The sequence below is a fragment of the Anopheles gambiae genome, chromosome 2 (genome assembly GCF_943734735.2).
Source record: "Anopheles gambiae chromosome 2, idAnoGambNW_F1_1, whole genome shotgun sequence".
Taxonomy (NCBI): Eukaryota; Metazoa; Arthropoda; class Insecta; order Diptera; family Culicidae; genus Anopheles; species Anopheles gambiae.
The window spans coordinates 17,825,793-17,851,739 of NC_064601.1; the positions used below are offsets into that span (position 1 = coordinate 17,825,793).

General features: G+C 48.9%; 4 protein-coding genes across 14 annotated transcripts; 3 read left to right on the forward strand and 1 right to left on the reverse strand.

The window, feature by feature from the left end:
• Nucleotides 1-1,474: 1,474 nt before the first annotated feature.
• LOC1269309 (WD repeat-containing and planar cell polarity effector protein fritz) lies at nucleotides 1,475-8,193 on the forward strand. Of its 2 annotated transcripts, none has more exons than XM_061650957.1 (7): nucleotides 1,475-1,607; nucleotides 3,603-4,344; nucleotides 4,431-4,637; nucleotides 4,744-5,566; nucleotides 5,637-7,423; nucleotides 7,502-7,682; nucleotides 7,771-8,193. In XM_061650957.1, exons 1-7 carry the CDS (start codon nucleotides 1,525-1,527, stop codon nucleotides 7,860-7,862), a joined length of 3,915 nt encoding a protein of 1,304 aa, XP_061506941.1. In that variant the 5' UTR covers nucleotides 1,475-1,524; the 3' UTR covers nucleotides 7,863-8,193. The 2 variants fall into 2 exon arrangements, with proteins under 2 accessions (XP_061506941.1, XP_061506942.1); XM_061650958.1 differs by having other exon boundaries at nucleotides 7,505-7,682.
• Nucleotides 1,481-25,894, forward strand: LOC1269306 (uncharacterized). Of its 4 annotated transcripts, none has more exons than XM_061650965.1 (3): nucleotides 1,481-1,607; nucleotides 24,317-24,960; nucleotides 25,044-25,894. In XM_061650965.1, exons 2-3 carry the CDS (start codon nucleotides 24,811-24,813, stop codon nucleotides 25,836-25,838), a joined length of 945 nt encoding a protein of 314 aa, XP_061506949.1. In that variant the 5' UTR covers nucleotides 1,481-1,607; nucleotides 24,317-24,810; the 3' UTR covers nucleotides 25,839-25,894. The 4 variants fall into 4 exon arrangements, with proteins under 4 accessions (XP_061506949.1, XP_061506950.1, XP_061506948.1 ...); XM_061650966.1 differs by lacking the exon at nucleotides 1,481-1,607 and adding an exon at nucleotides 22,888-23,029; XM_061650964.1 differs by lacking the exon at nucleotides 1,481-1,607 and adding an exon at nucleotides 23,013-23,134.
• Nucleotides 8,485-9,196, forward strand: LOC133392147 (ribonuclease P protein subunit p21). Its single transcript, XM_061650968.1, has 2 exons — nucleotides 8,485-8,760; nucleotides 8,839-9,196. Exons 1-2 carry the CDS (start codon nucleotides 8,495-8,497, stop codon nucleotides 9,071-9,073), a joined length of 501 nt encoding a protein of 166 aa, XP_061506952.1. The 5' UTR covers nucleotides 8,485-8,494; the 3' UTR covers nucleotides 9,074-9,196.
• LOC1269307 (3'-5' ssDNA/RNA exonuclease TatD) lies at nucleotides 9,155-23,976 on the reverse strand. Of its 7 annotated transcripts, none has more exons than XM_307929.6 (5): nucleotides 23,835-23,976; nucleotides 21,205-21,735; nucleotides 11,282-11,630; nucleotides 11,083-11,194; nucleotides 9,155-10,999 (listed from the first exon to the last, which is right to left on the reverse strand). In XM_307929.6, the coding sequence occupies exons 2-5, from the start codon at nucleotides 21,335-21,337 to the stop codon at nucleotides 10,688-10,690; spliced, it is 906 nt and encodes a 301-aa protein (XP_307929.6). In that variant the 5' UTR covers nucleotides 21,338-21,735; nucleotides 23,835-23,976; the 3' UTR covers nucleotides 9,155-10,687. The 7 variants fall into 7 exon arrangements, with proteins under 7 accessions (XP_307929.6, XP_061506947.1, XP_061506945.1 ...); XM_061650963.1 differs by having other exon boundaries at nucleotides 23,470-23,957; XM_061650961.1 differs by having other exon boundaries at nucleotides 23,461-23,948.
• Nucleotides 25,895-25,947: the final 53 nt, after the last annotated feature.

Genomic DNA, 25,947 nt, shown 5'->3' on the forward strand with positions numbered 1-25,947 from the left:
TTAACAGCAAACCGTTCTTCCAAAGTTTACCGGTTCAAAATGTAAACAAGCACCGGTTCAGATATGACAACACGTTGACAGTTTCAGTTTCCCTCCATCCATGCATGTTCTTTCGAACGAAAGCGCAGTTTGCATTCAACATCAACAGTTTAAAGAATATCTTTTGCAAATGTAGTGCAAGCTTTATAGTGAATACCACGAGCATTGGAGTTTTGTAAATGAGTTCGTTTACGCTTTTCGATACGGTGGATTCGCTCTTCGCAAGAATCAACCAGTCAGTGCGCGCCAACCAACAACAAGCCGGTCTGGAATCAGCTGATCGTAAGTGTTTGCTTTGTGAGTTAGTTTAGTTTAGTTATTAATTTAGCGGCAGTACAGAAAAGTGGAACTAAAAAAGAGTAATGCACTCTGGATTATCATGTTTTAACACGTTATTTTCTGACATTAACTTGATAAACATAACATTGCTGCTCGTTGACTGGAGGCGTTGTACTTCTGTCGTAAACAAAAGGCGAACCATTTTCTCTCGAGCCGTATTTGGATATGATTGGTTTTTATCCGCCTCGAACTTCGATATGATTAAATTTTATCTTAGTTTTAGTTCCTACATGCACCCATTACCACATTGTTTTATTTCATTTCTTGTCCAATTGCTACCCGTTTGTGTAGCTCCAACTCAGTCTCAACCCGGAGCGTGTAAACGCGGCTCAGGTACGCAGGTACGATGAAGAGAGAAAGAAGGAGAAAGAAAGGGTGCGATGAGTCGGGGGACCGCGGAGAGGTCGCGATCGCGATCGTGAAACGCCAAACTGACAGCAGTCTGTAAAGATGGCCCCCTAATTGAGTCGCGTTCGGTCACAATCAACAGGTCGCCAACCATCCGCGCTCGGTTCTATGTTTAACGCGTGTCGGTTCACAAGTGCCTACAGGGAATGCAAATCGTGCCCAAGTGATAGTGAAATAAGGATCGAAGCAAAGTTTGCGTTGTTTGCATAGTGTGTTTGTTTGTGTTCCTAAGGTTGTGAGCGAAAGTGTATTTTCCCGTGTGTGTGTGTGTGTGTTGTTCACCAGCGGAAAGCATCCAAAGCAGAGTGGTTGCGTCGATGGTTGGACGGAGTGCGCGTGCAGGTGTGTGCGTTAGTGGATACACACATACGTGATCGAATAATAATGATCGCCAAGGGCCACTTGCTGCGGTTGTTGTTGTTGTTGCATCGACGTCAGCGAAGGTGCTCTCGGGTGTCGTCGCTGTAGTGTGTGCATCGAAAAAAAGTGTACCCCTTGATCCTAGTATACCGTTCCACTACCTACCAAACCGATGCATCTCGAAGCAAAGTAGTGCTCCCTGAATGATCTACAGAGGAAAAATCAGCCACACAAATGAGGAAAGGACGGTGAAACGACGACGACGACCAAGTTGAAGCAGCAGCAGCAGCAGCGTGTGTTGGTGCAATTGTTTACATACGATCCCGCCGAAGAGGAGGGAGGGAGAGGTGCAAAAAGGCACAGGAGGTCGCTCGCACCATGTTGACGCTACTGACGGAGCTGCGCTTTTGGTCCACCAGGGAGGACATCACCATCCAGGATACGGATCTGGGAACGACCAAGTAAGCCACGTAAACGAATCGCCTTTAATTGCGCACCAAAAAACTGGCTCCGAAGACGGGGGAAGATCGTTTACTGCCGCGCACAGGCCGAGATTTCCTAATCGATTACGCCAGCAAAACCGTCCGTCACCGTCAGCAGAAATGTTGATTTTGTGGTGTGTTTTTTTGGTGTGTGACTTTCCCATCGCATTGCGCACGAAAAGTGCGTCGTGCATCTTTGCATTTTAATTCCGGATCGCGCAAGACGCCGAAGCTGGCGTGAGAAAATGGCTGCAAGAGGAGGGAAGGGTAGGGAAACGAACACGATAGTAAACCACGCCAGTGGGTGCAGTGCTTTTAATGCTATTGTCTTTTCTGGGGCCGGGGATGATGATGTTGCCGCTGCTGTGTGACGTGCGGTGTGCGGTTTTGCTAACCAAGGGGTGGTGGTGGTGGTTTCATTTCGCCTCGGCTGCTTTGCCTACTTGGATGTGCAGCGGGAGGCAGCAGCAGCAGCACCGGCAACTGTGATGCCCCCATCTTTCTGACCCGCCGATGGGGGAAGTGTGGGAAGCAAAACGGCTTTTATGTGTGTGTGTAACTGCATGGCTGGAAGGCAGGGCTCAGTATAACCGAGCGGTACCATGGGTAGAAGAACCAACGTGTGTATGCGAAACGAAAGGCACACACAAAAAAAAAACAAAATAGCAAGGTACAAAATCGAGCTTAACGATGTGCCGCCCAGAAGGCGGATCACCCACTTAGGCCCCGCGGGGAGAAGGAGCAATGAGGGAAAACAACAGCAACAACAAAATAAGAAAAGAATGCACGAAACCACCTGCTCTTCGCTGGCACACCCTCCTCGCCCCCACAACCGGTGATCAGATGATCCTCCTCCGTTTGTGTTCAACTGGATGCTCTGTGGTGGGGCTGTGGAGGGAAAAGCGTTTTTTTTCAAAATGCAACGTCGAAGAAGCGAGTTTCGGTGATTATTTTTCCAACCTGCACGAGTAAACACACGCAAAATTAGGGTATTTTATCAAAGACACGGGTTTGCGTGTGCATTGTGCCAGCGGTAAAAAGGTCTCACAGCGCTATCGAGTGCGATCCGTACACGATCGGCGCGGTACAGACAGAATGATGGGTAAAAGGAAGGAGCAGAAGAGGATATTAATTTATGCTAAATTGCATTATCAATCAGACGCAGCAGGGAAGGAAAGAGAGAGGGAGAGGAAACGGGTGGATGTGCTCCCATCACCTCGGGAATGTACTAGTTTCGCCCATTGATCATGTCGCTTCGATCGTCGCGGTGTGTTATGATACAATCCAGCGCCGTGGCAAGTGCGCTCGCGCGCGCCCGCTCACGCCCAGGGCTGGGTTGTATGTCGCCGTGCCCCAAGTACCAGCGTACAGCGCCGTTTGCTTCTTTGCATGAGCCTCGCGCGCCAGCCAGTAGTCGGATGCGTGCGATCGTGATCTGCAATTAAAATGTACCGTTCGTTCATTATTATACTGCCGCACTTGTGCCGGGCCTGGGTGCCTGCCCGCGTAAAGGTCATCGCGAGCGACGCCGGCAATCATGATGTTGGGGAGCAGCAAAATGCTCCCTTTCGTAAGTGGTGGTTCTTCCCTTCCGAAGGAAGAACAACACCGCCCGTTTCCCCTGACCCTGCACCACACACACCGACACAACCTGCCGTACAATGTTGCCCCATCATCAAGCATACGTTTATTAAATCGTATGTTTGGAAGGGTTATGCAATTTCGCCCCCCGCCAACGTCATAATTGGTGATTATATTGTACTGTTTTCAATTAACTAGGCAAGGTAAAATCCATTTTTTTCGCCTCAAAATTGCTCGATACAAAGTGAGCGATTCGGGGGATGCTGTATTGGGGCACACAAAAGCAAAGAATTTCTGCACACTCATTACCGCATTTGACGCACAGCCGATATGGCGATAGAATGGCGCATGCATTTGCTACAACCACGCACCGGCGTCAATTCCATTTCACAGGTACTGCGAGAAAAAAGCGGACCCCGGCCGAACGGTGCTGAGCGAGGGCAAGCGAAGCTACTGTGAATCGCGCGGCCTCAAATGGACCCTCGACAACAAGAAGCCGAACAAGCTGCGCCACTCGCTGCGCCTGCTCGAGGACGAACTGCGCCAGCGGCGGCTCGTGTACTGCAAGTGGAAGAACAGCGTGCTGCTGCAGCTGATGCTCGCGAACGGGCTGCTGGTGCACCTGTCGATCAATCCGTTCACCGGCGACCTGAACCGCATCTACTTCGACAAGTATCTGATCGGGAAGCTGTGCTCGGAGCACATTACCGATGTGGTCATCACGCAGCACCACATACTGGTGGCGTACGCGGAAAATCAGATCACGTTCGTGCAGCTGCAGAAGCCGACCGCGCGCAAAAACAACCTCGAGAAGATTAGCCTGATGGATCCAAAGATTTGCAACGTGCTGCTGAGCGGCACGGGATCGACGACGCGCAAGGTGCCGAAGCGGCTGGTCTGCAGCAGCAGCCTCAATCTCGTGATCGTGTGGACCAAATCGTCCCAGAACGAGGTGTACCCGTGGCGGCCGACGGTGAAGGATCAGGATCGGGCCAACCTGCACGTGTACAAGCTGAACGGGGCACGGATGGAGCTGCTGTGCTACTACTGGACCGAGTACGATCCGATCTCGGTGCAGTTTTCCCTGATGAACGACTACCAGGTGCACTGTGTGGAGCAGAAAATTTCCAAAAAGGTAGAGTTTGGGTCGAGTGTCTTGGTAGAGGGGGAAATGGCGGACACTCGTTGAGTTGGTTACATTTTTTTCTCTTTTATCCGTAGGGCGAAGTGACGATCGACAGCTGCATCTATCAGATCAACAAGAGCAAGATGCGCCGTGTGGCGGTCACGTCCATACCGCTGCAAACGCAGGTTTGCTGCAACGCCCTCAGCCCGGACCACGAGAAGCTTATGCTCGGCTGTATCGACGGGTCGGTCGTACTGTTTGACGAGGGCCGCGGCATAACTCATCTCGTAAAGGCCGCCTTCGTAAGTACACTGCGCGTCCGCCCGCTTGTTTTTGATTGCGCAAATATGTTTTGCTAATGTTCTCGTGTGTTGGCGCCCCGCCTCTCTCTCTCTCTCTCTCCTCCAGATTCCTACATACGTTGCGTGGCACAGTGACTCATCGGTGGTAATGATCGCGAACGAAAAGTGTCAGCTGCAGTGCTTCGACATTGCGCTTTCCTGCGTCCGGATGCAGCTGCTGAGCGAAACGCAGGACGGCATACCGTCCGGCACGTTCGATCTGTCCAACTACTTTCTCGGACACCATGCACCGTCGATTCAGCTGGGGCGGCTGTGCTGGAGCAAAAAGCCGGAGCTGGCAAGCCATGGCGAACCGTACGCCACGACCGATTCGTTTCTGTTCTGCGCGTTCGAGCAGGGACCGCTCGCGTGCGTGCGCGTCGTCGGCGGATCCGGCCTGAAGGGTGACGTGCACACGTCCGGCCTGACCGCGGACGTGCTCGTGCACAAGTACATCTCGCTGAACCAGGTGGAAAAGGCGATCAACATACTGCTCAGCCTGAACTGGGACACGTACGGTGCGATGTGTTTGCTTTCGCTGCACCGCATAGCGAACTACATCTTCAAGCAACCGCTCGGGACGGAGCGGGAGCTGCAGCTGCAGAAAGCGCTCGGCAGCTTTCTGGTGCCGGTCAAGTCGCTCTGCTACGAGACGGAGCTCGAGTTTGGCGATCAGGTGAACGATATTACGCTCAAGTTCTTCCACTATCTGCTGCGCAATCGATCGTACAACAAGGCGTTCAGCCTGGCCATCGACATTAACGATGCGGATCTGTTTCTGAAGCTGCACGACAAGGCAAAGGTGGACGGGGATGTGGAGCTGGCGCGGGAGGCGCTCCGGAAGGTGGACGATATCAACCGAATATGCACCGATCGCAGCGATAGTGAGCGTAAGTGTAATGGGTTAGATAATGCTGAAAACTTTGGCTTTGACTAATCGCTTTCTCGTTTCGATTGCAGATTCCCTCTGTTCCAACTCGTCCTGCTCCCTGTGTGCGGACAGTTTCGACGACGACGATGACGAGGAAGGCGATGAGGAGGACTATGACGACGGTGAACGAGTCGAGAATGGTCGTGACGATGGGGAATACATTGCCGGTGAAGAGGAGGAGGAGCTCGAGCGGGAAGAAACGGAAAGTGTTCGCGGCGATGTGTCACGACGGGTAAATGGTACAAACGGAACTTACCAGCATCGAAGAACCGAACGAACAGGGGCCATGGAAAAGTTACGGCCTGACCCTCGCGAGCCGAAATTCACAAACGAAGCGAGAGAGAAAAGCTTTCGAACGTTCTCAACCTCCTCCGGTTCGTCCAAATCTTCCCAGGTGCAACGATGGAACGATTATAACGATCGTTCCAAATCAAAGGCCCATACCCTGGCACATCCTCCGCTGCCGAAAATGGGTGAACAACAGACTTCCAAATCGATCGCTTCCAGCAGCACCACTACCACCAACAGCAGCTTAAAACCTTCGGCCAAGCAGCCGGACTCCTTCTTCGCCCACCAGGACAGACCGCCGCTGCCGTACATTTCGAAAAAAGCATCCCCCGGCCAGAGCAAAGCATCCCCGGTCGCCGTGCCGCCACCGTTTGCCATGCAGCGCAGCCAAACGGCATTAGCGCTGAAGCTGTCGAAGCAGCAGCAGTCCCGCATAGCGGAGTCGAAGCTGAAGGGCAAATCGTTAAGCTCTAGCAATCTCTTGCTACTGGACGATAGCCCGCTGGCGTATGCGCACGCCTCATCCGGAATGGCAGCACTGGGGCCGGGAACACGCTCCCGCCAGATGGTGAATCCGCGCGAGAAAGCCGCCAAGTACAGCTGGCAAGCGAACAGTATGTCGATGGATCAGCTGAATGCTTCGACTGCAGTGACGAGCCGTGGGGCGGCCGGCGGTCCTGCGCCATTGGTTGCACCTCACTACCTCGGTGAGCCGGCGTTAGGAAACGGTCGTAGTGGGCTGCCTCCTGCCTACCATCCACATCATCATCATCATCATCTGCACCATGACGTTCCATCGCCACTGCCACCCGGACAACAGCACATTGTTATCGACGTTGTGCCGAAACCGTCCCTAAACGGATCCTTCCCCGGTGGGCCACTATCATCCTCTTCCGCCTCCTCCTCCTCCGCCTACCACCCAGTGCCACCGTTGGGCGCTGTGGTACCAAACATTCTCGATCAAACGATCGGCATACCGTTAGTACAAGACGAGCCGGACTTTATCCGACGACCGACGGGAGGGGTACGGAAAGCACCGCCGCCGCCCCTACCCCAGTCCCCCTGGTATCCTTCCAGCGCAAGCCTCCCGTCGGGCAGCGCTGGCAGCAACAGCAACAACGCACCCCGCACCATCATCCACCAGTATCCGCTCATCTCGGGCAACATTCCGTCCAAGTTTCAGCTACAGTCGCAGCAACATCAGCCACCGTTCGAGCTGCAGATGGCAACGGCAAGCACGGGGAAGTATGGCGGTACCCGCAAGAAGCTAGATGCTCCCACCGCATCCATACTTTCGAACGGTGGAAGCAGTCACTCGAGCGCCGGTGGTCAGCAGTCGCAACAGTCACCTGCGGGTGGCAATGGAGGAGGCCCGGGAAGTGCACTGAATCTGGGGACGGCGGGCAGTGGTTCTGCAGCAGGTGGCAGCAGTGGGGCTTCCACCTCTTCCTCGGCCACTACCAAGCGAGACGGTGCGGAGAAAAATAAAGTAAAGTTTTCCGACACCGTCACGGTTGCCGTTGTGCCGGTAAGCATTGGAAGTGTGCGATGAGTTGTGAGGAGAGCGGGGACGTTATGATTGTTTTTTTTTTGTTGCTCTTCCAAGCAGGAAATACCCCGCAAAGAGAAGCTGATCGTCGAAAAGCTTCGCAAGCAACCGCTCCAGCCCGGTCCGGTAGGGTACGGACCGTACACGTCCATTGCCGATCCAAAGCGCGAGCTGGCCGAAAGTTTGCCCCTGTGCCATCCGAACGAGGACTATCTGAAGGATTTTACACCAATGCAAGGTACGCGCATACGATCACTTTTGGGCAAACTTTTCGTGGTCGCTTTTAACGTTATTCTTTAATGTTGTTTTTCTTCGGCACATTCCAGATCTGATCAGCAACGGAAGTGGAGAAATGGAGAAGAAAGAAGAGGAAAAGAAAATTCCCAACATCAAGGTGGTTCACTTTGGGGTCGTTTGATCCACGCGGCGGGAAAGCTCTGATGCTTCTTCCCTTCCTTCCCTCATACAAAGCAGTATTCCCTCCTTGGTTTTATGCGTGTAATGTACTTTGTAACAGTGTATTTTATCGATGTAAAATTGATTTGTTATCCGTCCACCCGCACAGTATGGGGTTAACACACATTCCAGTTACAGTGCAAGCATATTATTATTATTATAATATTATTATTATTACGTTTTGAGTTGTATATTTATTATACCAGTGCGCTGTGGTAGCCACTTGTTTAGATGGTAACTAATGCGATGTAATAAATACCTCTTATTGGGTAAGAGAATTAATTATAAACCTATACAACGTCTAAAATCTGGTTCTTATCCGAAAATGTGTGTTATCGAAATTGAAATGCTGTCAATAGTATCGTTATAATCGGGAGTTATTGCTTGTTATTTTCACATTTGATGTTTGTTTCATTATAATTAATTTTCAACGTGGCTAAATTTAACACACAAGAAATTCCTTTTGAAATTTAACGAAACATTCCAAACGAAGCACACGTTCGTCATCCAAGCGATCGTTGTAGTGTGGTCGTTTTGTTGTTGGTGCCGTTCCGCTGTGACAGCTGTTTGTTTACAAACAGTACAGCTCGCCGCATGCGGACGTCAGTTACCAAAGTTCCCGCATCTTGCTACGCTAGTAAAACGTACCGATCCGCTATGGCTTCGAACGAAAAGGAAGCAGTAAAACGTCCCCAAAACGAAAAAAAGAAACAACCTAAAGCGTGTGCCGGCCGTGAGCTGCACGAACGAATGAACTTTCTCTACCAAGCGTCCGTGCTGATGTCGGACACGTGTCCGCAGCTTTCCGCTTCGTACGGAAAGCTAGCGAAAGCGATCGGCAAAAAGGCTGTGCTACGAATGTAAGTGTTGCATGTGGCGATTGTCTTCCAATTCGCTTCAGCCATAACTTACTAACGTTTGGTGTTTGACTGTTTTAGGGAACCGGCGATCAAACGCACCCTCTGTGTGCGGTGTGGCGTTCTGTTGAATCCGGCCACCACCGCCGACATTCACGACTTTCGCCACAAGCAACTGTGCTACGTGCAGGTAAACTGTAAGCTGTGCGGGTACTCGAAACGGTTCTACAACAGCAAAAACCATCAGCTGTGGCTAGACAATCCCAGTTCGATCGTAGAGCGGATAGAATTTCAAGCACCATCCAGCAGCTCGTAGAAGGGGGGACCACCGTAAGCGACGATTGACCGCTGTAACCGCTGTATGAATTGTGATAATAATAGAGGGAGAACAAAGTGGTTTTTTTTTACAAAAATAAATGATTCATTTATTGAGCTCTAATAGGTAATGATTTTCAATAACTTACACAAAACAAACAGTGTTACCACTTTATACAATTCAAATGTTACATACATTAGCGTAGCTTATTTGAGACATATAAAGTATGGCACTTTCCGGCGCTGTTCGGCAGGGATTTTATACGATTCTAGATGCTGATTACAACACTCCCGCCTCACTCCCTTGTTTATGCGGAAACGTTGTGAATCATCCGAATAATACAGGAGTTGGCGCGTCCATCCTATGACGACGGAATCCTGCCGATCTTGGCTTTGGTTGGCTCGCAGGAAATTGTCACACCCCCGCTTGGGGTTACCCTAACCTTTATCTATCTATCTATCTATCCTATCTGTAAGCTGGAAGACCATCGAACAAAATCTTCTCGCCATTGACATACGCTCTATTTTCTGCATCGCAACCATACGCTTCGGCATGTCTCCGATTATTTACGCCACTCAGTCTTTCGCTTGATTTCGGTATTCTCATAGCATAGCAGGTTCATTTTTCCATTGATTTGATTCAATCCTCACTGTCTCTCTCGCTCCCTCGATGCTAAACATAAACTAAACACAATAAACAACCTCTAACCTCTAGGCGTCGTAACTACTATGAGAGTATGAAAAAGCACTTTTTTATGTTGTTGTTTTCTCAAACAGTAACAGTAACAGTAACAGTTTGTAGTGGTGGTAGAAAGTGGTAAAAAGGAGATAAAGAAAATCGTAAATTATGATCACACAGTACGGCTACATGTACGTAGATTCGGGATGGTCCTTATGGATTCTCACGAAATGGACCGTTAAGTGTGTCTGTGTGTGTGTATGTGTGTATGTATGCTATCTAACGCTATCTGTATCACCCATATTGTTGTGTTGCCTGCTATATAGCAAAACTAAATAAACAAAACGTTTAACAAAATACTCCTTAACGATAATAGCATCCACAATACCTTTCACATCAATTCTCTATTCCCCTTGAATGCTGGATGTGACCATGTAAAGGGGGTAGCAGCACGTACGATATAGAGCCCGTATGCTGATAGCTAATCTAACACAAGAACCCGAATATTATCAATTTCATCAACAAACAAACTGTTACATCTAACCCTATTTTCGTTCCCGCTTCTAACAGCGCGAACGTCGGCGTCGTCTTCGTCGTCGCGTTTGTGGTTGATTCGCTGATGCGTTTTGCGTATTTGCCAAATCCCACAAAACACACAGACGCACGCACACATACACAAAAGTAATCAAAACATCAATCTAAACATCAAAGCGAAAAGAAGGATGGGGAAGGGGGGAAGGGGGGTCAGCATAAAAAGCATACCCCTTTATATTAGTAGGATCGAGTCGTATAGTCGAAATCGCTGTTAGAAATATCATCATCCGCGATCTGTGTTGGCGCTCATGTTGGCACAACAGAATTGGGATGCTGTCGTTCGTCGTTCGTTCCAAAATGGGGGGGGGGAGAGAGAAGGGTTGGGGGTGCTGGTGATGATGATCATTGAGACAGTCCAAACAGCTTCAGTGCGTTGAAGGCGGTGGCCAGCGCGACATCTTCCGGCTTTTTGTTCATGAACGCCGCTATCATCTCGACGATGGCCGGCAGGCTGCAGGGTTCGTTGCGCTGGAACGTGCAGTAACGGTGCAGATACAGCAGCGATCGTTCCGTCAGGCCGCCCTTCACGTGCTGCGGCAGCTTGGAGGCCCGCGTGTTGGGATACATGAACGGGGAGTCCGTCTCGACCAGCAGACGCTCCATCGGCAGCCGGCCGTCCTCGAGCAGCTTCCGTACGCCGGTGTCTGATTTGTCCTGTTGCAAAAGCGAAACACAACATACAGCATTAGAGCGCGCACACAGGTAGTAAACGAGGAAGGCAATGCACAGAAGCCTACCTTGCACAGATAGCCGGTAAGTGAGATGTAGTAATCACGCTCCAGATACTTTAACGCTTCGTCCGTCGTGCTCATAAAGCCGCGCACGATGATCGGCTGTGCTGGCTGGAATCTGGAAAGGAGAGAGATGGATTGTGTTGAAAATGTTGTATGTAAACAACTGGACATAGAGACACGTGTGCCGATCAAACCCCCGTACTTCGTTAGTATCTCCAGTACGTCCTCCTGGGCCGATCGCTCGTGGATCAGTATGGGCTTCTGCAGCTCGCACGCCAGCTTTAGCTGCCGCTCGAAGATCTCCTTCTGGACGCAGGGCTCGGAAAAGTCACGCTGGTAGTCCAGCCCGCACGGCCCGATCGCGACACACTCGGGCGCACCGGCCATCAGCTGAAAGTCGTGCCAGGTGCTCGGCTCCTCGATGATCGATTTCGAATCGTGCGGGTGTATGCCGGCGGTCGAGTAGATGATGCCGGGGTAGATGCGCGTTAGCCGTAGTGCTTCCTTGCTCGATTTTACCGACGTCCCGGGGACCATGATCTTTTGTACGCCTGGTCGAGTTGGGTTGAACGAGGGGGGAAAGAAAGGGGGAAAACAATATTCATTAGTTGTTTGTACGCTTTTGTTTGAAAGTTCTGTATAAGACAAAGCTCAAAAAACGCCTTTTCCCTGCCCCGGGAAGGAGCTGTCTGGCCGTAAAGAAAAACAAAACAAAATTAAACACCCTTTGTTTCTGGGAAAGCAACTACACAACACGCTATCTCGTCGTGTTATACCTAGAACATGAGCTTTCTACTACAAATACAACGAACGCAAGCACGTACCACCACGCGTCCCCTTCTCACGGGATCATCACGCTCGACCGACCGGAGCAAAAACATAAATATGGACATCATATGTTTTCGCCTCCCAAGCACACACACACACACACACATTTGCCTTCCCGAGCCACCGAGTCTAGAAGGTAGTGCAAAAGTAGTGCATGTTGCTGTGAAGAAGGGCTGCACCACATTTCGTCGGTGGACTTAATTTCGCGTGCGGCGGAGATGCACCGGCGCTCTCTCTCTTTCTCTTCCACCCGCTTGCATGTGGCGGCAAAGTTTGGCCCCTTTTTCCCTCCTCTCTGTCTGCTGTCTTCTTTATCCGCCTGTATGTTAAAGTACATGCAAATAAGCGTACTATAAGCGTCAGTCAAACGGAGCGACACACACGGTACAATGTACCGAGACCGCGCAAAAGAAAGCAGAACCAAGTGAAGCAGCTACAACAGCAGCAGCAAAGAACGGAGAACGTGGAACGTGCAACAACTACCCGCCGCCGCCGCCGCCGCCGCCGGTGGTGAACGGGATTGAAAAATCAATGGCCGCTTTATGTATGCGCCCCCACGCGCGTTGGTCCGACGGTTGCATGGCCACAAGACACGGCGCGCGGTGAAAGGCCGAAGTTGCTGCTGCTGCTGCTTTACTTTCTTCGTCATAAGAACGGACGAACCCACGTGTGTGTGTGTATGCCATTTCCGAAATGGAATGCCATTCCGGTGCAAAACGTCGGTACAACTACCAACACTTCGTCCAATATTTATTTCCCTTTTTTTGCGAACGTGCCCCGACGCCCCGGGGACAACTCCCAGCAATCTAGTTGTGGAGCTTTGTGGTTGTGGAGCTGTTTAATTTGTCATTCGTCATCATGTCGTCAGTGGGGAGTAGCAATGTTGGTAACATCTGTTATGAATTTGGTTCGTACCTTTCCCCCTGTCTGCTAATGACCTTTTTCCCACCATAGAAATGGGTTCGTTTGGGTTGCAATTTTGTTTTAAACATATATTTTACAAACATTTTTGAGTGCGCTTATTTATAAAAGCTTAAAGCTCAACAGTAGCAACACAGAACGGAGCATTCAAGACAAATGCAATTAAATTCCCACCGATATTGATAGCAACCGCAAACAGGCACGACAGTTTTATCGATAACGGGGGTAAAAATGTCACTCAAATGAAATAGAATGCACCAAAATGTCCTTTGCGCGTCGAAAGGGGGGATTTAAATATGAAAACGAAAGATATGATCGATACACTACGGTAGTGAATTAGCATGGCAATGGAACTGTGGTGGATTGCTTATAGAAATATCTTAGTTGAAATCCGGTAGCCATTGGTTACAGCAACCGTGGTTACACTGAATATTGAGTAAATGTAGTTAGTCTTAGTTCACTCTTAGAACGGTGTACATCGTCTTTCAATCGCTCCCACAGAAAAAACACACACACCTCTTAATGAAGTGACCAGCATTTCATACAATTGTTAAAGAAAGGGCTTATTTTTCCACCCAAACCTGCAATTATAACACCTTCGTTTTTCCTTCGAAGCAAAACACACAATCCATTTTTCGTTTTAGTTACGCATCATTTGACGCGACGATTGCACGTGGCACGGCGGCGGCAGACAGCAGCAGACAAAAACCATTGGGAATGGGGAAAATCTTTTCGCCCGTCCGTGCCGTGTGTGTCCGTGCTCGGGGACGATTTCTATTGTTCATAAGGTGGTGGAAAATGTTGCCAGTTTCTTCAAAGTCGTTCACTTTCGGCACAGTTCGGCGAAGAAGGAGCAGTAAACGCAAGCAAGCAAGGTTGCCTCCTGGTCAGTGTTAGTTTCGGGGGGGGAGGAGTTTGATGGAAGTCATTTTAGCATAGCTTTAACGCTCTCTCTCCCTCTGTTTTAGTGGGGCGCATCCGACCGATAGTCGATTGTAAAACTTTATGCCTTGGATGCCTTATGCCCCTCCAAAAACAAAAAAAGGTGACCTTCACTATTATTTGTTCGCTGTTGCATATTTTAAACCATTTTTGTTTTGTTTCGGTCGAATGGTCCACCTTTTCCGCTTTACGGTTGTAATTATAACACCATAATTGCAATCATACTACGTTTAAATACAGCTCATTTTTCACACCAACCTTGCTCTGTATGCTCCTTATTACCTTCCGTATTTATGCCAGGGAACCCCTTCTTCCGTTCCAATGCTACTTTGTAATACAAATGACTCAAAAAGGCGAACCAAATGGGTATGATATGATGTGGAACCTGCTGTTGCACTGCTGGGGCAAAGCATATTCAATGCTGCCGTGGCTTTGGGTGACTTTTTTTTTTCTTCTTCAAAAGCACAAAACACACACAGCACCATATTTGGAAACGAGGAATAACGATCCTCTCGCAACAGTTACCCTCTCATTCAGTAGGAGACGACATAGTGGTGGCATCGCCGCACCGTTCAGGGTTAAAGCAATGCCACCCCACCGCACGGCTAGAACCAGTTTGTGTGTGTGTGTGTGTGTGTGTTTTAGAATGGCTGTTTTAGCAAACGTATCTCGCCCACCAAGCGCTTGTTATGTTGCATAATGTTGCCAACCGTGCATTCTCGTTACCGGCTAAAGGCGAAAAAAAGGTTCCAATTAGAATCCCACCTGTTGGCAGGTTGGAAATGGCCCAAAGCATTCAAATATCGACACATTGGGCGTGTACTGATAGTAAAAGCATCGCGGTTTTACTTTAAATATTACACTTTTTTGTTAGCTCAGTGTGACTTCTTTTGGGCGCTTCGCGCGTGAGGCTAGTTTCTCCACGTGTCAACCATAAACACAATATCCCAAACGGCGGAGGCCCATGGTCCGCGATCGCTGACCCTCGGGAGGGTGTCACGGTCTTGATTGAGTTTAATTTCTCAGCCAACGTGCGTGTGCTTGGTGGCCAGTGCAGACCGAGAGCATCAATGTGTTCCTATATTCCCCCTTCGGGGACCTGCGTCGACACACACACACACAAGGCAAAAGGCACAACAGTTTACGTTCAATGTCGTGCGCTTGCTGCCGCTGCTACTGGGCCTCGCCTCGGGGGGGTCCCCCGTCATCACTTGGTCGAGCGGGAAGAGAAAATTAAGTGCATCGCCCAACATTCTTTTGCTTTCTGCGCTCGCCAGCCCAGTGGAAAGAGAAGAAAGAAGAGTAATTCTACATACGAAAGGAGGTATGTAAAACAGAGCTCGAGAGAGAGAGATGCCCGGAGGCATGTATGCACATAAAAATGCACACACTAATTTAAAGTCGTAATGAATGAACGCGGCGACACAGCGCAAGGCACAGAACGGCAAGAAACGGAACGCCTTTCGCCGCGTTGAAAGTGCCTTCCGTAGGCGGCCTCACTTTAAAGAATTACTCTTGACGCTTTTCTGCTTGACCTTATGCTACCTATCCCCCTTTCTTCACATCGCAAAGAAACGAGAATGGATCTCGGGGACCCGATTCCAACGAGCAACGGCCCCACATACCATTCGTTCCCGGCAAAGTTCGATTGTCAAACAAACTTCGTGCTACTCGTGCGTTTGTGATACGAGTGGATTTGTCTTCTTATGGGTCGGTTTGGAAGAGGGGATTTAGATGATTTAAGGGCAGCATTGATAGATCGATCGATCGATCGCCGAACTCTGACATACCTATCGGCCCCCGCCCGTACGGATTGCAAACAAATCGAATGCGCATGCGAACGTGACACGGACGGTTTGGCCAGAAAGCGTTCGCATCATCACAGCCACCACCACCACCACCATACACACCCAAAACAACACCGATCCTTTACACGCTGTTTGTGGTCGAAAATTTTGGTTTAATTTTAGAAATGCGATCATATGCGATCTCAAAAGCAAGCATCGCATCATCATATCATATGGCGCTGGCGGGTTAGGGTTTGATTGTGAGGGACAAGAGTATATGGGTGTGTGTATGTGTATGAGTGACAAGGAATGTGCTAAGGCCACGCACGCAGACATATTGCTTCCATTTCACTCTACGCTGCTGTTGGCGAAATTTTATCCGATCTTTGTCTAAGCAGCGCCAGTCTGTGGGGAAATGTAAAATGCGCACTATGTAAGGCAAAAAACAGGAAGATATTTAAGTCAACGGAATGATGTTGTGCTATTTTTGGAATTCATTGAAAATGAAATAGAAAAAGATGGTAACGATAATGCACCATTAACGACAACACAAACGACGTAATTAAAACGTGCTTCGCTACTTGTTTAAATAAAGAAACTGAATTAAATAACAATATGCAATTGAAAAATAAAAAGAAATCCATTCCGGAACCACACCAGTACCAGTAGGAAGGAAAAGTAAATGCAAATTTTGTGCCAACGCTATTGCACACGTCAATCTTTTTTTTTATTAAGCCATCGTCGATCGATCATCATTATCAGCATGCCGTGATGCATCAAGTTCCGACAAACAAGCTGCGAGCGTCAACTAATCCTCATTGCACAGCCCAAAACGGCCCCCTACCAGGTGGGGCAGGCAGACAAGATCCAATCCGATCGCAAACCCGATCCTCCCTCTGATACTGTGAATTCGTAACACGTGTGTGTGTGTGAGATAAAAAAAATCTCCTTTTATTTACAACAGCATAAAAAAAGGATCGAATCGAAAGTGACCAAATCGCTACCGGAACCGAACCGGCCGCCCCAGAGCTGCTCTTCCATCCGGACCGGTGGCTTGTGCTGAAAGATGCTGCTGCTGGAAAAGCGCGGAAATAAATCACCCTCACAACAGCCACCGCCCCCTACACACACACACACACACATGCTTCTTATAAATGCCTTCAACATGATTTAGCCAGCATGAAAAAAGCAATAATAATGATACACGCTTTTTTTCGTTTCGTTTCGTTTTGTTTCACCCCCTCACCCAGAGCGTGATTGAAAGTGAAAATCAAACACTGGTGCTTCCCGCTAGCAATACTCTTCTATCTCTATTTCTCTTCCTTTCTCCGCTCCGTTTGGCTTAAAAATGAGCAAAATGTGAGTGAGTGTGATTCCAATTGGAGATTCCGTGATTCCGGCTCGGAATAATTCCAACAACGACCCCCGGCCGCGTGGCAACTCAATTAAGAAGCACTTAAACAAGCGCGTTTGCTAATGTTGAGCAGAGGCTCGCGGGCATCGGAATTGAGCTTTGACACACACGCGGAACACCGCCGGTGCGCCGAACCGAAAACGAAACCGAAACGACTCTTCCTGTTCCACCCCTCCCCACGGCTGCATCCCAACCAATGATCATGATCGGTGGCCGGAAACTGCCCGCGATCAATAGCGGAGACAAGATGAGCTTCTTTTTTTTACCAGCAGCCGCCTAGTGGCTGTAATAAAATGTAAGCTACACACACCACTTTGCTGTATTTTTTGAACGCTTTTCACTTTTCCTTTACCGTTCGCTCAAGCCTTCTCCCCCCCCCCCCCCCCCCCCCCCCAATTTGGGTGAGTTCAATTGTTAATGTTTTACAAAAATATACCTCGCGAGCGCGCTCCCTCTGTGCGCAATGCACACGAGATATACACACGGTTGCAAGAAAGACCAAACAAAAAAAAAAAGCCAATAAACGATGCACATTATCATAAGGAGAGAAACTGTTGAACTTTCCAATTTGTTTTCTGTGTTGCACGCAGAGGATGGTTTTTCCGCTGAGTTCGAAACCCCGCGGCAATCGAACGGCGACGACGGGGTCGGAAAATTTCGGAAGTAAGGAAACAACGCGATCACTGCTACCTACCTTTGGCGATACATTTTTCATAGCAATAAAATACATATTTAATTGCAACGTTCGTCGTTATCGGGGCGGTTGTCGTTTGAGTTGAACCGGAGTGAGTAACGCAGTGTAAATGGAGCTTACGCAGTTTACCAGTACGCTGTGTGCTTATTAAAATGTTTACATTAAATGAATAGTTTCACGTCACCTTTTCGTTCGGGATTCGTGTTTGCGGCAATCGCTCATCTTTAGGATCAGAAAATACGCTTACCATATCTGGCGCGCTAAGCCAGACAAACACAGTCGAACCAAACAAATGAGCGTTTCTTCCTCCCGTCGGAGGTGCTAAAACGTGTCTGGTTATGGGGTTTAAGGAGCGTCACGCATCATACAGCACATGATGCATGTGATATTAAGGCCTGTTTCGATGCTTCAGTTCCTTCCCTTTCGCAGGCAATTGAAAGGGAGCGGATCGTGTCGGCACCTTTCAAACATGCTTAACATTCAACCGCGTTGCGCGTCTCGCAGCCGATGGAGGGAAGGGCGGGTAACAACAACGACCACGGCGGAGGTGTGGTGATCGCTTGATCAAGCAATCGGACTTAGCGCTGATTGTTCGATCACTCAATCACGACGGTGTGGCACGGGCAGGAATGGTGGGGTATAATAGAATAACAGCAACACAGTACATTTCCCTTCTTATCCTCCTGCAGGAAGCAACGAGGGGGGGGGGGGGCGTTATGGACGATTGGGTTTTTGGTGCTTTATTACACCATCGATCGTTTAATCCATATTCAGCGCGCTCGCTTAGAAACGTTCAGCCAAGCGTTCGATGATTGAAAAGCGTTAGAGTTGCACCGATTTTGCAATAATGTACTCTTCATTTCATTTTAGTTTAATGGTTTTGTTAATAAAATTAACCCGCAAAACGATTCGTATACCGAGCGCGATTCATTTAACGATCGTAGAATAATTTAAACAGCGTTAAGTGTGTACTATCATCACACTGGTTTTTTGGAAGCAATTTCCCTCCTCCCACCGATGTAATTTCTGTTCACGCCAGGCCAGGGGTTTATGCAGCCCGATTGTCATATGCCGGACAGTCCAACAGACTGGTCCGCGCGTCACGGAAGCCGATTTAATGACCCACCACCCCGTCTCCATCACATGCTGCTGCTCTTTTTTCCGTCCATCCATTTTCGGACACCGGAAAACTGTACCCATCATCTATCCTTCCTTGCCTTCCCTCCCAAACACCCTCACTCGTGCTATCTTCACCGGGCTATCGAACCCGACGCTCTGCTATCTGTTGTGTTCGCCCCAAACTTTCACGTGTGTACAACTGGCGGGTTCCAACCCGCCGGTAGAAAATTTCGATAGTCTCTAGACGGCCCCCGCGCGCCCGTCAGCTGATTGCGTGATATTGCTCACTTGCCACTTACAGACCACGGGGGTGCAAGATTGGGGAAGGAAGCGCAATCTTCCACTCTTTGCGCGGAGCTTGCGGACGTGTCGCATCGTTACGCACGAAAATTAGGCACTTTGGACGATCGATGTGTGGCGTAAGAAGCTCATGATGAACGCCTGCTCCACTCCTGTCTGTCGCGCGCGATGTTTTTGTAATTAAAATGTTTGTACACTGATTGTGGGCATCATACACAAGATGATAACGAAAAGAAGTGTTTTGGCTGAACTAGAAGAAACTAGCCGAAAGGTTTACTAGATTCCAAACCATTGGAAACGCTTGTTTGATTGCATTATTGAGTCAGTCTTCAGGTTTGTCAGCGACATAGTAGAGCACATGTTTGGATGCAATATTCAACGAACATACAGTGGAGCCCCTCGTAACGAACGGGTTTAATCCGTTCCAGTGACTCACTCGCTATACGGGAGAGACTTTTTCCAATAATGTTGTTTGGAAATTGAAATAATTGGTTCCAAGAGCGTAAGTGCGCTATACACATCGAAATGGAATGGAAAAATATCTTCACAATACTATTAATTTTGAAGATATTTATTGTTCACTGTTACTCTGTCATTATTATTGAACCATTTTCTTGAAGAGTTGGTCGATTTATTACGAATTTTCTTTAAAATTTCTCAAAAAGATCGCTTTTAAAATGATCTTTTATCCGTTTAAGTCTAGGAGAAGTAGGTTGCTGCGCTGTTAAGCAATTGAAAATAAATAAAATAGGAATATTTGTAGAGCATTTAGATTTGCTCGTTATGGGAAAGACTCGTTACAAGCAGTACTCGTTAAGAGGGGTTCTACCTGTATATTATTCCAATTAGCATTTTCAAAATCACCTTTCCAAGCGGATCATAATCGAGAGCATGATGATCGTAGCGAGTTTTAACTAATGCTGCAATTCTACCTCTATACGTATGCCCTCTAGCAAAGGTTATCTTCATACACCAAATCCCGACTGCTATCAGGCGCAATGGTTACAACATACCGTATCAAACGCTACCACTATCTACTGTGACTAGTATTATTTGGGTGTGTTTCCATTTTAACGTTTTATTTTGCCCCAAAACAACAGCAAACTGCAAGGGATTGGTGGGTAAAATTGGCCATTCTTACTTTGACGTTGCATTTTAGACTTTATTTGTGTAAAAAGGAAACAGAAACGGCATGTTTCCTACGTCGCCCAGCATTGTACAATAGAAATCTTAACACGCACTGTCTGTTCAGAACACTTCCACACGCTTTCTAGCTGTGGCTGTGGTTTGCGGGTGAAACTTCTACTTCGACCCCCCCGGTGTTCAAGGATAAACAAAAGCTCGCCGTTAGAAGTACAAGCGAGGAAAAATCAAACGCCCCCTGTTGTCACCTTGTTTTACCTTGCCAAGGCGCGTGTGTGTTTTGTGCACTTTTAACCACAAACCCATCGCGGGCTGGGCTTTCACCGCAGAGCCAGTTGCACGGTGCCCCTGCGTAGTAGCAGCACCGACGAAACCCGATGTGGTTCACCGGTTCCGGGCCGCGCACCACCGTGTTACTGTTGCAATAATCACCCTTGGGCCGGTCGGCCTATATATATATATATATATTGCCCTTACTACGCGCTTTCTGCGCTTGCGAGCAAAAACGGCAAGAAACGTTTTGGGGGGTTGGGGTAGTTTCGCGTAACTCTACCGCGCGCGCACTCGCTGCCACGAACCTGTTTCCTTCACGAAATCTTTCCCTTTTGATACGGCCAGAGCTCGGCCGTTGTTTATGCTGTGTTTGTGTCGCGCACACACACACACCACCGTGCCATCTCGGTGGCAAAGCTGGTGCCCGATAAGATTAGTTCGAGGGCCATTTGATAGCGCGGCCTGCCCTTTTTCTCCTGCCACTTCTTCGCAAGGGGCTGTTTTTTTCTTGTATTGATGGAGGTTTGCGAGAAGCGACCTATCTCTATTGGATCGCAGTAGGCAGCGTGAATCGTGATGTGTGTCACTTTACTGCTTTACTGTGTTACATCAATATGGGCCAGCCCTTGCCACCTGTCCCATTTCTGTCCCTTTCGAAGGGGCTCGGTGGGTTTGCTAGTACAGGGGGAGGAGGGTTTACTCACCGGAATCCTTTGCGCGCTGTATCACCGAATCCAGATCACGGATGTACTTCTTGTTGGTGAGGTTCGCACCGACGTCGACCACGATCAGGTTCTCGTAGCAGTGCTTCATTTCGTCCTCGTGCATGTTGGCCATGATTGTAGGTCGCGGTCGCGTCGTTTATTGGTATACGGGGAATGTGTAACCGTCTCTTTTTTTTTGCTCGTTTCGTTTCTTGTTTGTTTCGTGTTGGGGGTGTCTACTTCACTTTGGAGCACAAAGCTGCTGTTCCGCAGAGGGCTTGTCGAGTAGGCAATGCTTTACTACGATGACAATGTTCCGACGCAGACGCAGGTTTCCCTCCACCCTTACACAGAACGGTCGTATTGCGTGCTGGCGGATCGTTCTTTTCCTATTTCACTCAATGTATTCCAGCAGCCGCCAGCCCGGTCAAAGACGAAGCAAACGGAAGCAAAAGGCACCTTTTCTTTACAAATGTTGTGTCGGTTACGGCACGTTTCGTTCCCCGTTGCCACTACTCCGTATGGTTAGAACTAAAGCAAAACGATGTAGAAGAGAGAGAAAAAAAAGCGAATTTGTTGACGAGATGTTTGGGCAAAAGAAAAACCTGATCGCGCCTAACGATCTAAACCGCAAAGGCGTAAAAAGGGACGGCGGTGTGTGTGTGTGTGGTGACGTTGCAAAGAAAACACCGAAAAACCACCACTATTTTAACGCACACCACCGAGGGAGAGGGAGAGAGAGAGAGCGAGCGGAGAATCCTTCATGCCCCACAAGATAAACGTGCGAGCACGCCCCACAACCCGGTCGAGGTCAGAGATTCCGACAGGGGGGTTTTGCGGTGGGCGAACTTGAGAACCCCACAGGCGCCAGGAAGGCAACAGAGCAACCAGCAGAGAAAAAAATTAACAAAACAGACACCTGGCGGCGACACGAGTGCGATGTTTTTTTTTGTAGAGCAACCTCATTGGCAGATCTGTCCAACTGCCTCGTGAGGGAAATTTTTGGCCAACAAGGGACGAGCTAAGCTGTGCGTGCGCGATTTGGTGCCCTTCGGCTTTCACTGTCTCCTGTCTCTCTCACCATCTCTCGCTCTCTAACACACACAACCACTGTGATCATCTGCTGATCGTCGTTACGTATGCGTTCTGGGCAAAGGTTGTAGTGTTGTACTGTGTCACGGCCTGGCCTGGTTCCCTTTGTTTGGCTGCAATCGTAGTGCGGCACGGGAAAGGGAGAGCATTTGTTTAGGACGGGACACGCATCACCGTCTGATACTAATTTCGCCACAATCGAAATCTACACACAGACACACGCGTGCGCACGTACACACACAGATATGCACAAACACACACACACACACCGTACTTTAGCAAGGAAGCAAGCAGCAGCAGCACAATCTCTCTAACACGCTGTACGTATCCGCACACAAATCCGCACCAAGTATGCGTCGTGTCGTTGCGCGAATCGGACCTTCCACCGCGGCTGTTCGAACTATTCAGACGCGCGTCTGCTCTCGAATCCGCGGAGTGGTTTTGTGTTGCGTTCGCGATCGTCAAGTGAGCGAGAAAGAGTGGCAGCTGAGCATCCGGGAGAGTGTGTGAGATTGCGTGCGTGGATTTGATCGCGCGCTGGTTTCCTGCCTAAAGGGCCTCTTTGGCTTCGGCGAGCGTTAGTTGTTCTCGCGCAGCTCGTTTCTTGGTGTGGATGTTGCTCGCGAGCTGCTTTGCACTGGTGGATGGCGGTACACACATGGAAGCAAGAGCATTCTGTCCGCACAAACACACAAGCAGCAGCAGCAGCAGCAGACATGATGCACACGCAAAGGTTTGATTCGAGAATGTAGAGCGAATGTGAATGTGAAGGAACCGCAAAAAGAAATGTAACAAAATCTCGTGAATGCTGGACGTGGTGGATGCGATCGTTTAGCAGGTACGATCCCGGCTGTTTGATGATGGTGGTGATCAGTGTGGTGTTTGGTGATGCTTTCGACACGATCGCTAATTGCAATTTGCACGTACAATTAGAAGGAGCTCGCTCGATTCGTACGGAGCAATATTTGTTTACAGAGACAATTACAATTCGGACAGTTTTGCATCTTCTCTGAATCGAACATTGCGCGGGGTCTATTGCTTTGTATTCGTTGATGGCCTCTATTGTAACTATTTTATCAATTTTCGTACCACACTAAACACACAGTCAAGCTTCAGTTTTAACAACATGCAATCAAATCGAAACGTTCTTATCGGCAAGCCTACACAACATACAGCACCAGAACCACAGAGACGGGCAGCGCGGTTCGTTCGCAGCTGTTCATCGATTGAATGCGTGATGATAAGCGCGCGAATTCCAACACACAGACACAGCGCTTGACTGACACTCTCTTTCAGTTCTGCTGCACCGAAAGGGCCCTAAACCCCTAAACACACCATCACCATCACCAATAGCAACGCTGCCCACTGCGAGAGCAGTGTGCGCGCGGCTCTTCCCTTCCCAAGTGTCACTTGACGCTGTGTTGCTCATAGCATTGGAATGCGTGTACGTTTGATCGAACCATACACTGAGACACGGTAATGTAATAGCACCACCGTACGCAAATAATGGAACACTGCTTTTTTATGTTAATTCGCACCTAAAAAGCTGTAGACTAGAGGTACGGGAATGCACGGGAGCTATGGTTTTGCTTTTGTTCTGTCTGTCGATCTGCTATTACTGTTGTGCACGGTACACGACACCATCACCGACTGCAACACACGCAACAGCGGCAACCACGAGCATTGGTTGTTTTTAAAAGAGCGAGAAAGAGAGAGTGAGAGCGCATTTCGTACGGCAATGTCCTAACGTGGCTTAAGGTACAGATCCACGATAGACACGTCGCATAGCAAACGAATTTTTACACCAGTTTTTGACTTTTTTTATCCCTCCAATGCTAATGCTGGCCGTCATTTGTTGTCATGGAGAACTCATGGCAATTGTAGATGCTACGAGTGATCGGGTTGCATCCTAATATGTATCTAAAGTACACTTTATTATTGCTTCTAAAGCTAAAATAAAATAAAGAAGAATGGTTAGAATAAAAGCAGCTAATTGCTCACCTCATTCCTTTCTTTGCAGTCGATAAAACACACCTGCTGGAGCTGGAATCTCTGTTCGGGCAGGCGCTACTGTCTCGCGCAATCGGCATCGTGTACGGCAAGCAACCCATCACCGCCTACTGCACAACGGACGACAGTCAGTGTGGTTTGCTCGAGGTGCCAGGATCAAAGTACGGAACAGTGTACAAAGTGTTCCCGGGCATCAATTTCTGTGCCTGCGAATCGTTTCGCGACTGGCTGTTGAAGCAACGACGCCAACCCACGTGCAAGCACGTACTAGCTGCCCGGCTGGCACTAATATTGAATAGGAAAAAGGACGTTCCACTTGCCTGTGACAGTTTGCACCAGCTAAAACAACAATTTGTGGAAGACTGCTTGAGTTTGGGTGGTGCAGGTGGAAGCGCCGTAGCGCATCAGCAACCAGCATCAATCTCCTGCAACAACAACGCCGTATAGTAACTGATTTTAAACAGGCTTTCCCCCTCCATCCCCTCTGCCTGGCTGTACAGTTTGATGCAAAGGACGAAGCGTCTATTTGGCAAAGGGATTATTTCAAACCCCAAAATGGTGACGCAGTCCCAGTTTAGCCAGATACAGTTTCAGGCCGTGCTGAACAAATTTTCCATGCTGTACAACGTAATGAAGGCTGCGAATTTCGTCGATGTAAGAATTGCGCTATAATTTAAATGATTTGAAAATGTATTAAAGAAGCTTTTCTCTACCAATTCTCTCTCTCTTCCCTTTAGAACGCCATTGTGCAGCTGAGCAACGACGGCATGAAGGTTATCGTTGAGGATGCGAAAAGCATCCAAGCATCGGCCTACATTACGCGAGCTTGCTTTTCCGAGTTTAAACTGGCCATTGCGCGACCCTCTTCCGTGGCGGACGCTCCCAACAATCCTGACGCCACGCTGCCCTTCATTTCGTTCGGGCTCAACCTGAAGGTGTTTACGGATTGTTTGAGCATGTTCACTAGCGGTGATTACGATTCGAGCCTGAAGCTTATCCAAAAGGGTACCGGTGCCCCGCTGATCGTGATCCTGGAGCAGCACGGCGAGGACGAGCTCATTACGGAGTGTTCGGTGCGCACGATGGACCCGTTCGACTGTATGGAGCTGGACTTTGAGGACGAGCAGCAGATAGTGAGCAAGCTCAACGTGAAGGGCATGGAGTTTTTCCAGCTGCTGAGCGAGATGGATCGCAACTGTGACGAAATTGAAGTGATTATTTCACCCGACGCACCGCACCTGATTTTACACTCGTTCGGCGAGCTGCATTCGGAAACGAGCGTTGAAATAACCAACACGAGCGACATGCTGATTACGTTCAACTGTACCGATGCGAGTCGCAATCGGTACAAGTTCCATCATTTCCGGCTTGCCATGCGTACGCTCGCATTGGCTTCCAAGGTGGCACTGCGCACCAACAGCGAGGGCTTGCTAGGGCTGCAAGTGATGATCGAGAATAGTGATAGTTCGCACATTTTTGTGGAATACTTTATCTTGCCACTGATGTCGGACGGTGATCAAACCGCTCTGTAGTGGATCGTTTGTTTCACTAGCGTCTCTTGAAAGATAAAGAATTAAAGCACACGCAACTTTCGTTGTGAAATTATTCTGTAGAAATCTCCGAAACTAGTAAGAACCACAG

Coding starts and splice junctions, on each gene's coding strand:
- LOC1269309 (XM_061650957.1), top strand. CDS start 1,525: ATGTTGACGCTACTGACGGAGCTGCGCTTTTGGTCCACCAGGGAGGAC. Junction 1,608..3,602: donor ACGGATCTGGGAACGACCAA/GTAAGCCACGTA, acceptor TCCATTTCACAG/GTACTGCGAGAAAAAAGCGG. Junction 4,345..4,430: donor AGCAGAAAATTTCCAAAAAG/GTAGAGTTTGGG, acceptor TTTTATCCGTAG/GGCGAAGTGACGATCGACAG.
- LOC133392147 (XM_061650968.1), top strand. CDS start 8,495: ATGCGGACGTCAGTTACCAAAGTTCCCGCATCTTGCTACGCTAGTAAA. Junction 8,761..8,838: donor AAAAAGGCTGTGCTACGAAT/GTAAGTGTTGCA, acceptor TGACTGTTTTAG/GGAACCGGCGATCAAACGCA.
- LOC1269307 (XM_307929.6), bottom strand. CDS start 21,337: ATGGCCAACATGCACGAGGACGAAATGAAGCACTGCTACGAGAACCTG. Junction 11,631..21,204: donor ACAGCGCGCAAAGGATTCCG/GTGAGTAAACCC, acceptor CAACTCGACCAG/GCGTACAAAAGATCATGGTC. Junction 11,195..11,281: donor GTACTGGAGATACTAACGAA/GTACGGGGGTTT, acceptor TCTCCTTTCCAG/ATTCCAGCCAGCACAGCCGA.
- LOC1269306 (XM_061650965.1), top strand. CDS start 24,811: ATGCAAAGGACGAAGCGTCTATTTGGCAAAGGGATTATTTCAAACCCC. Junction 24,961..25,043: donor AGGCTGCGAATTTCGTCGAT/GTAAGAATTGCG, acceptor TCTTCCCTTTAG/AACGCCATTGTGCAGCTGAG.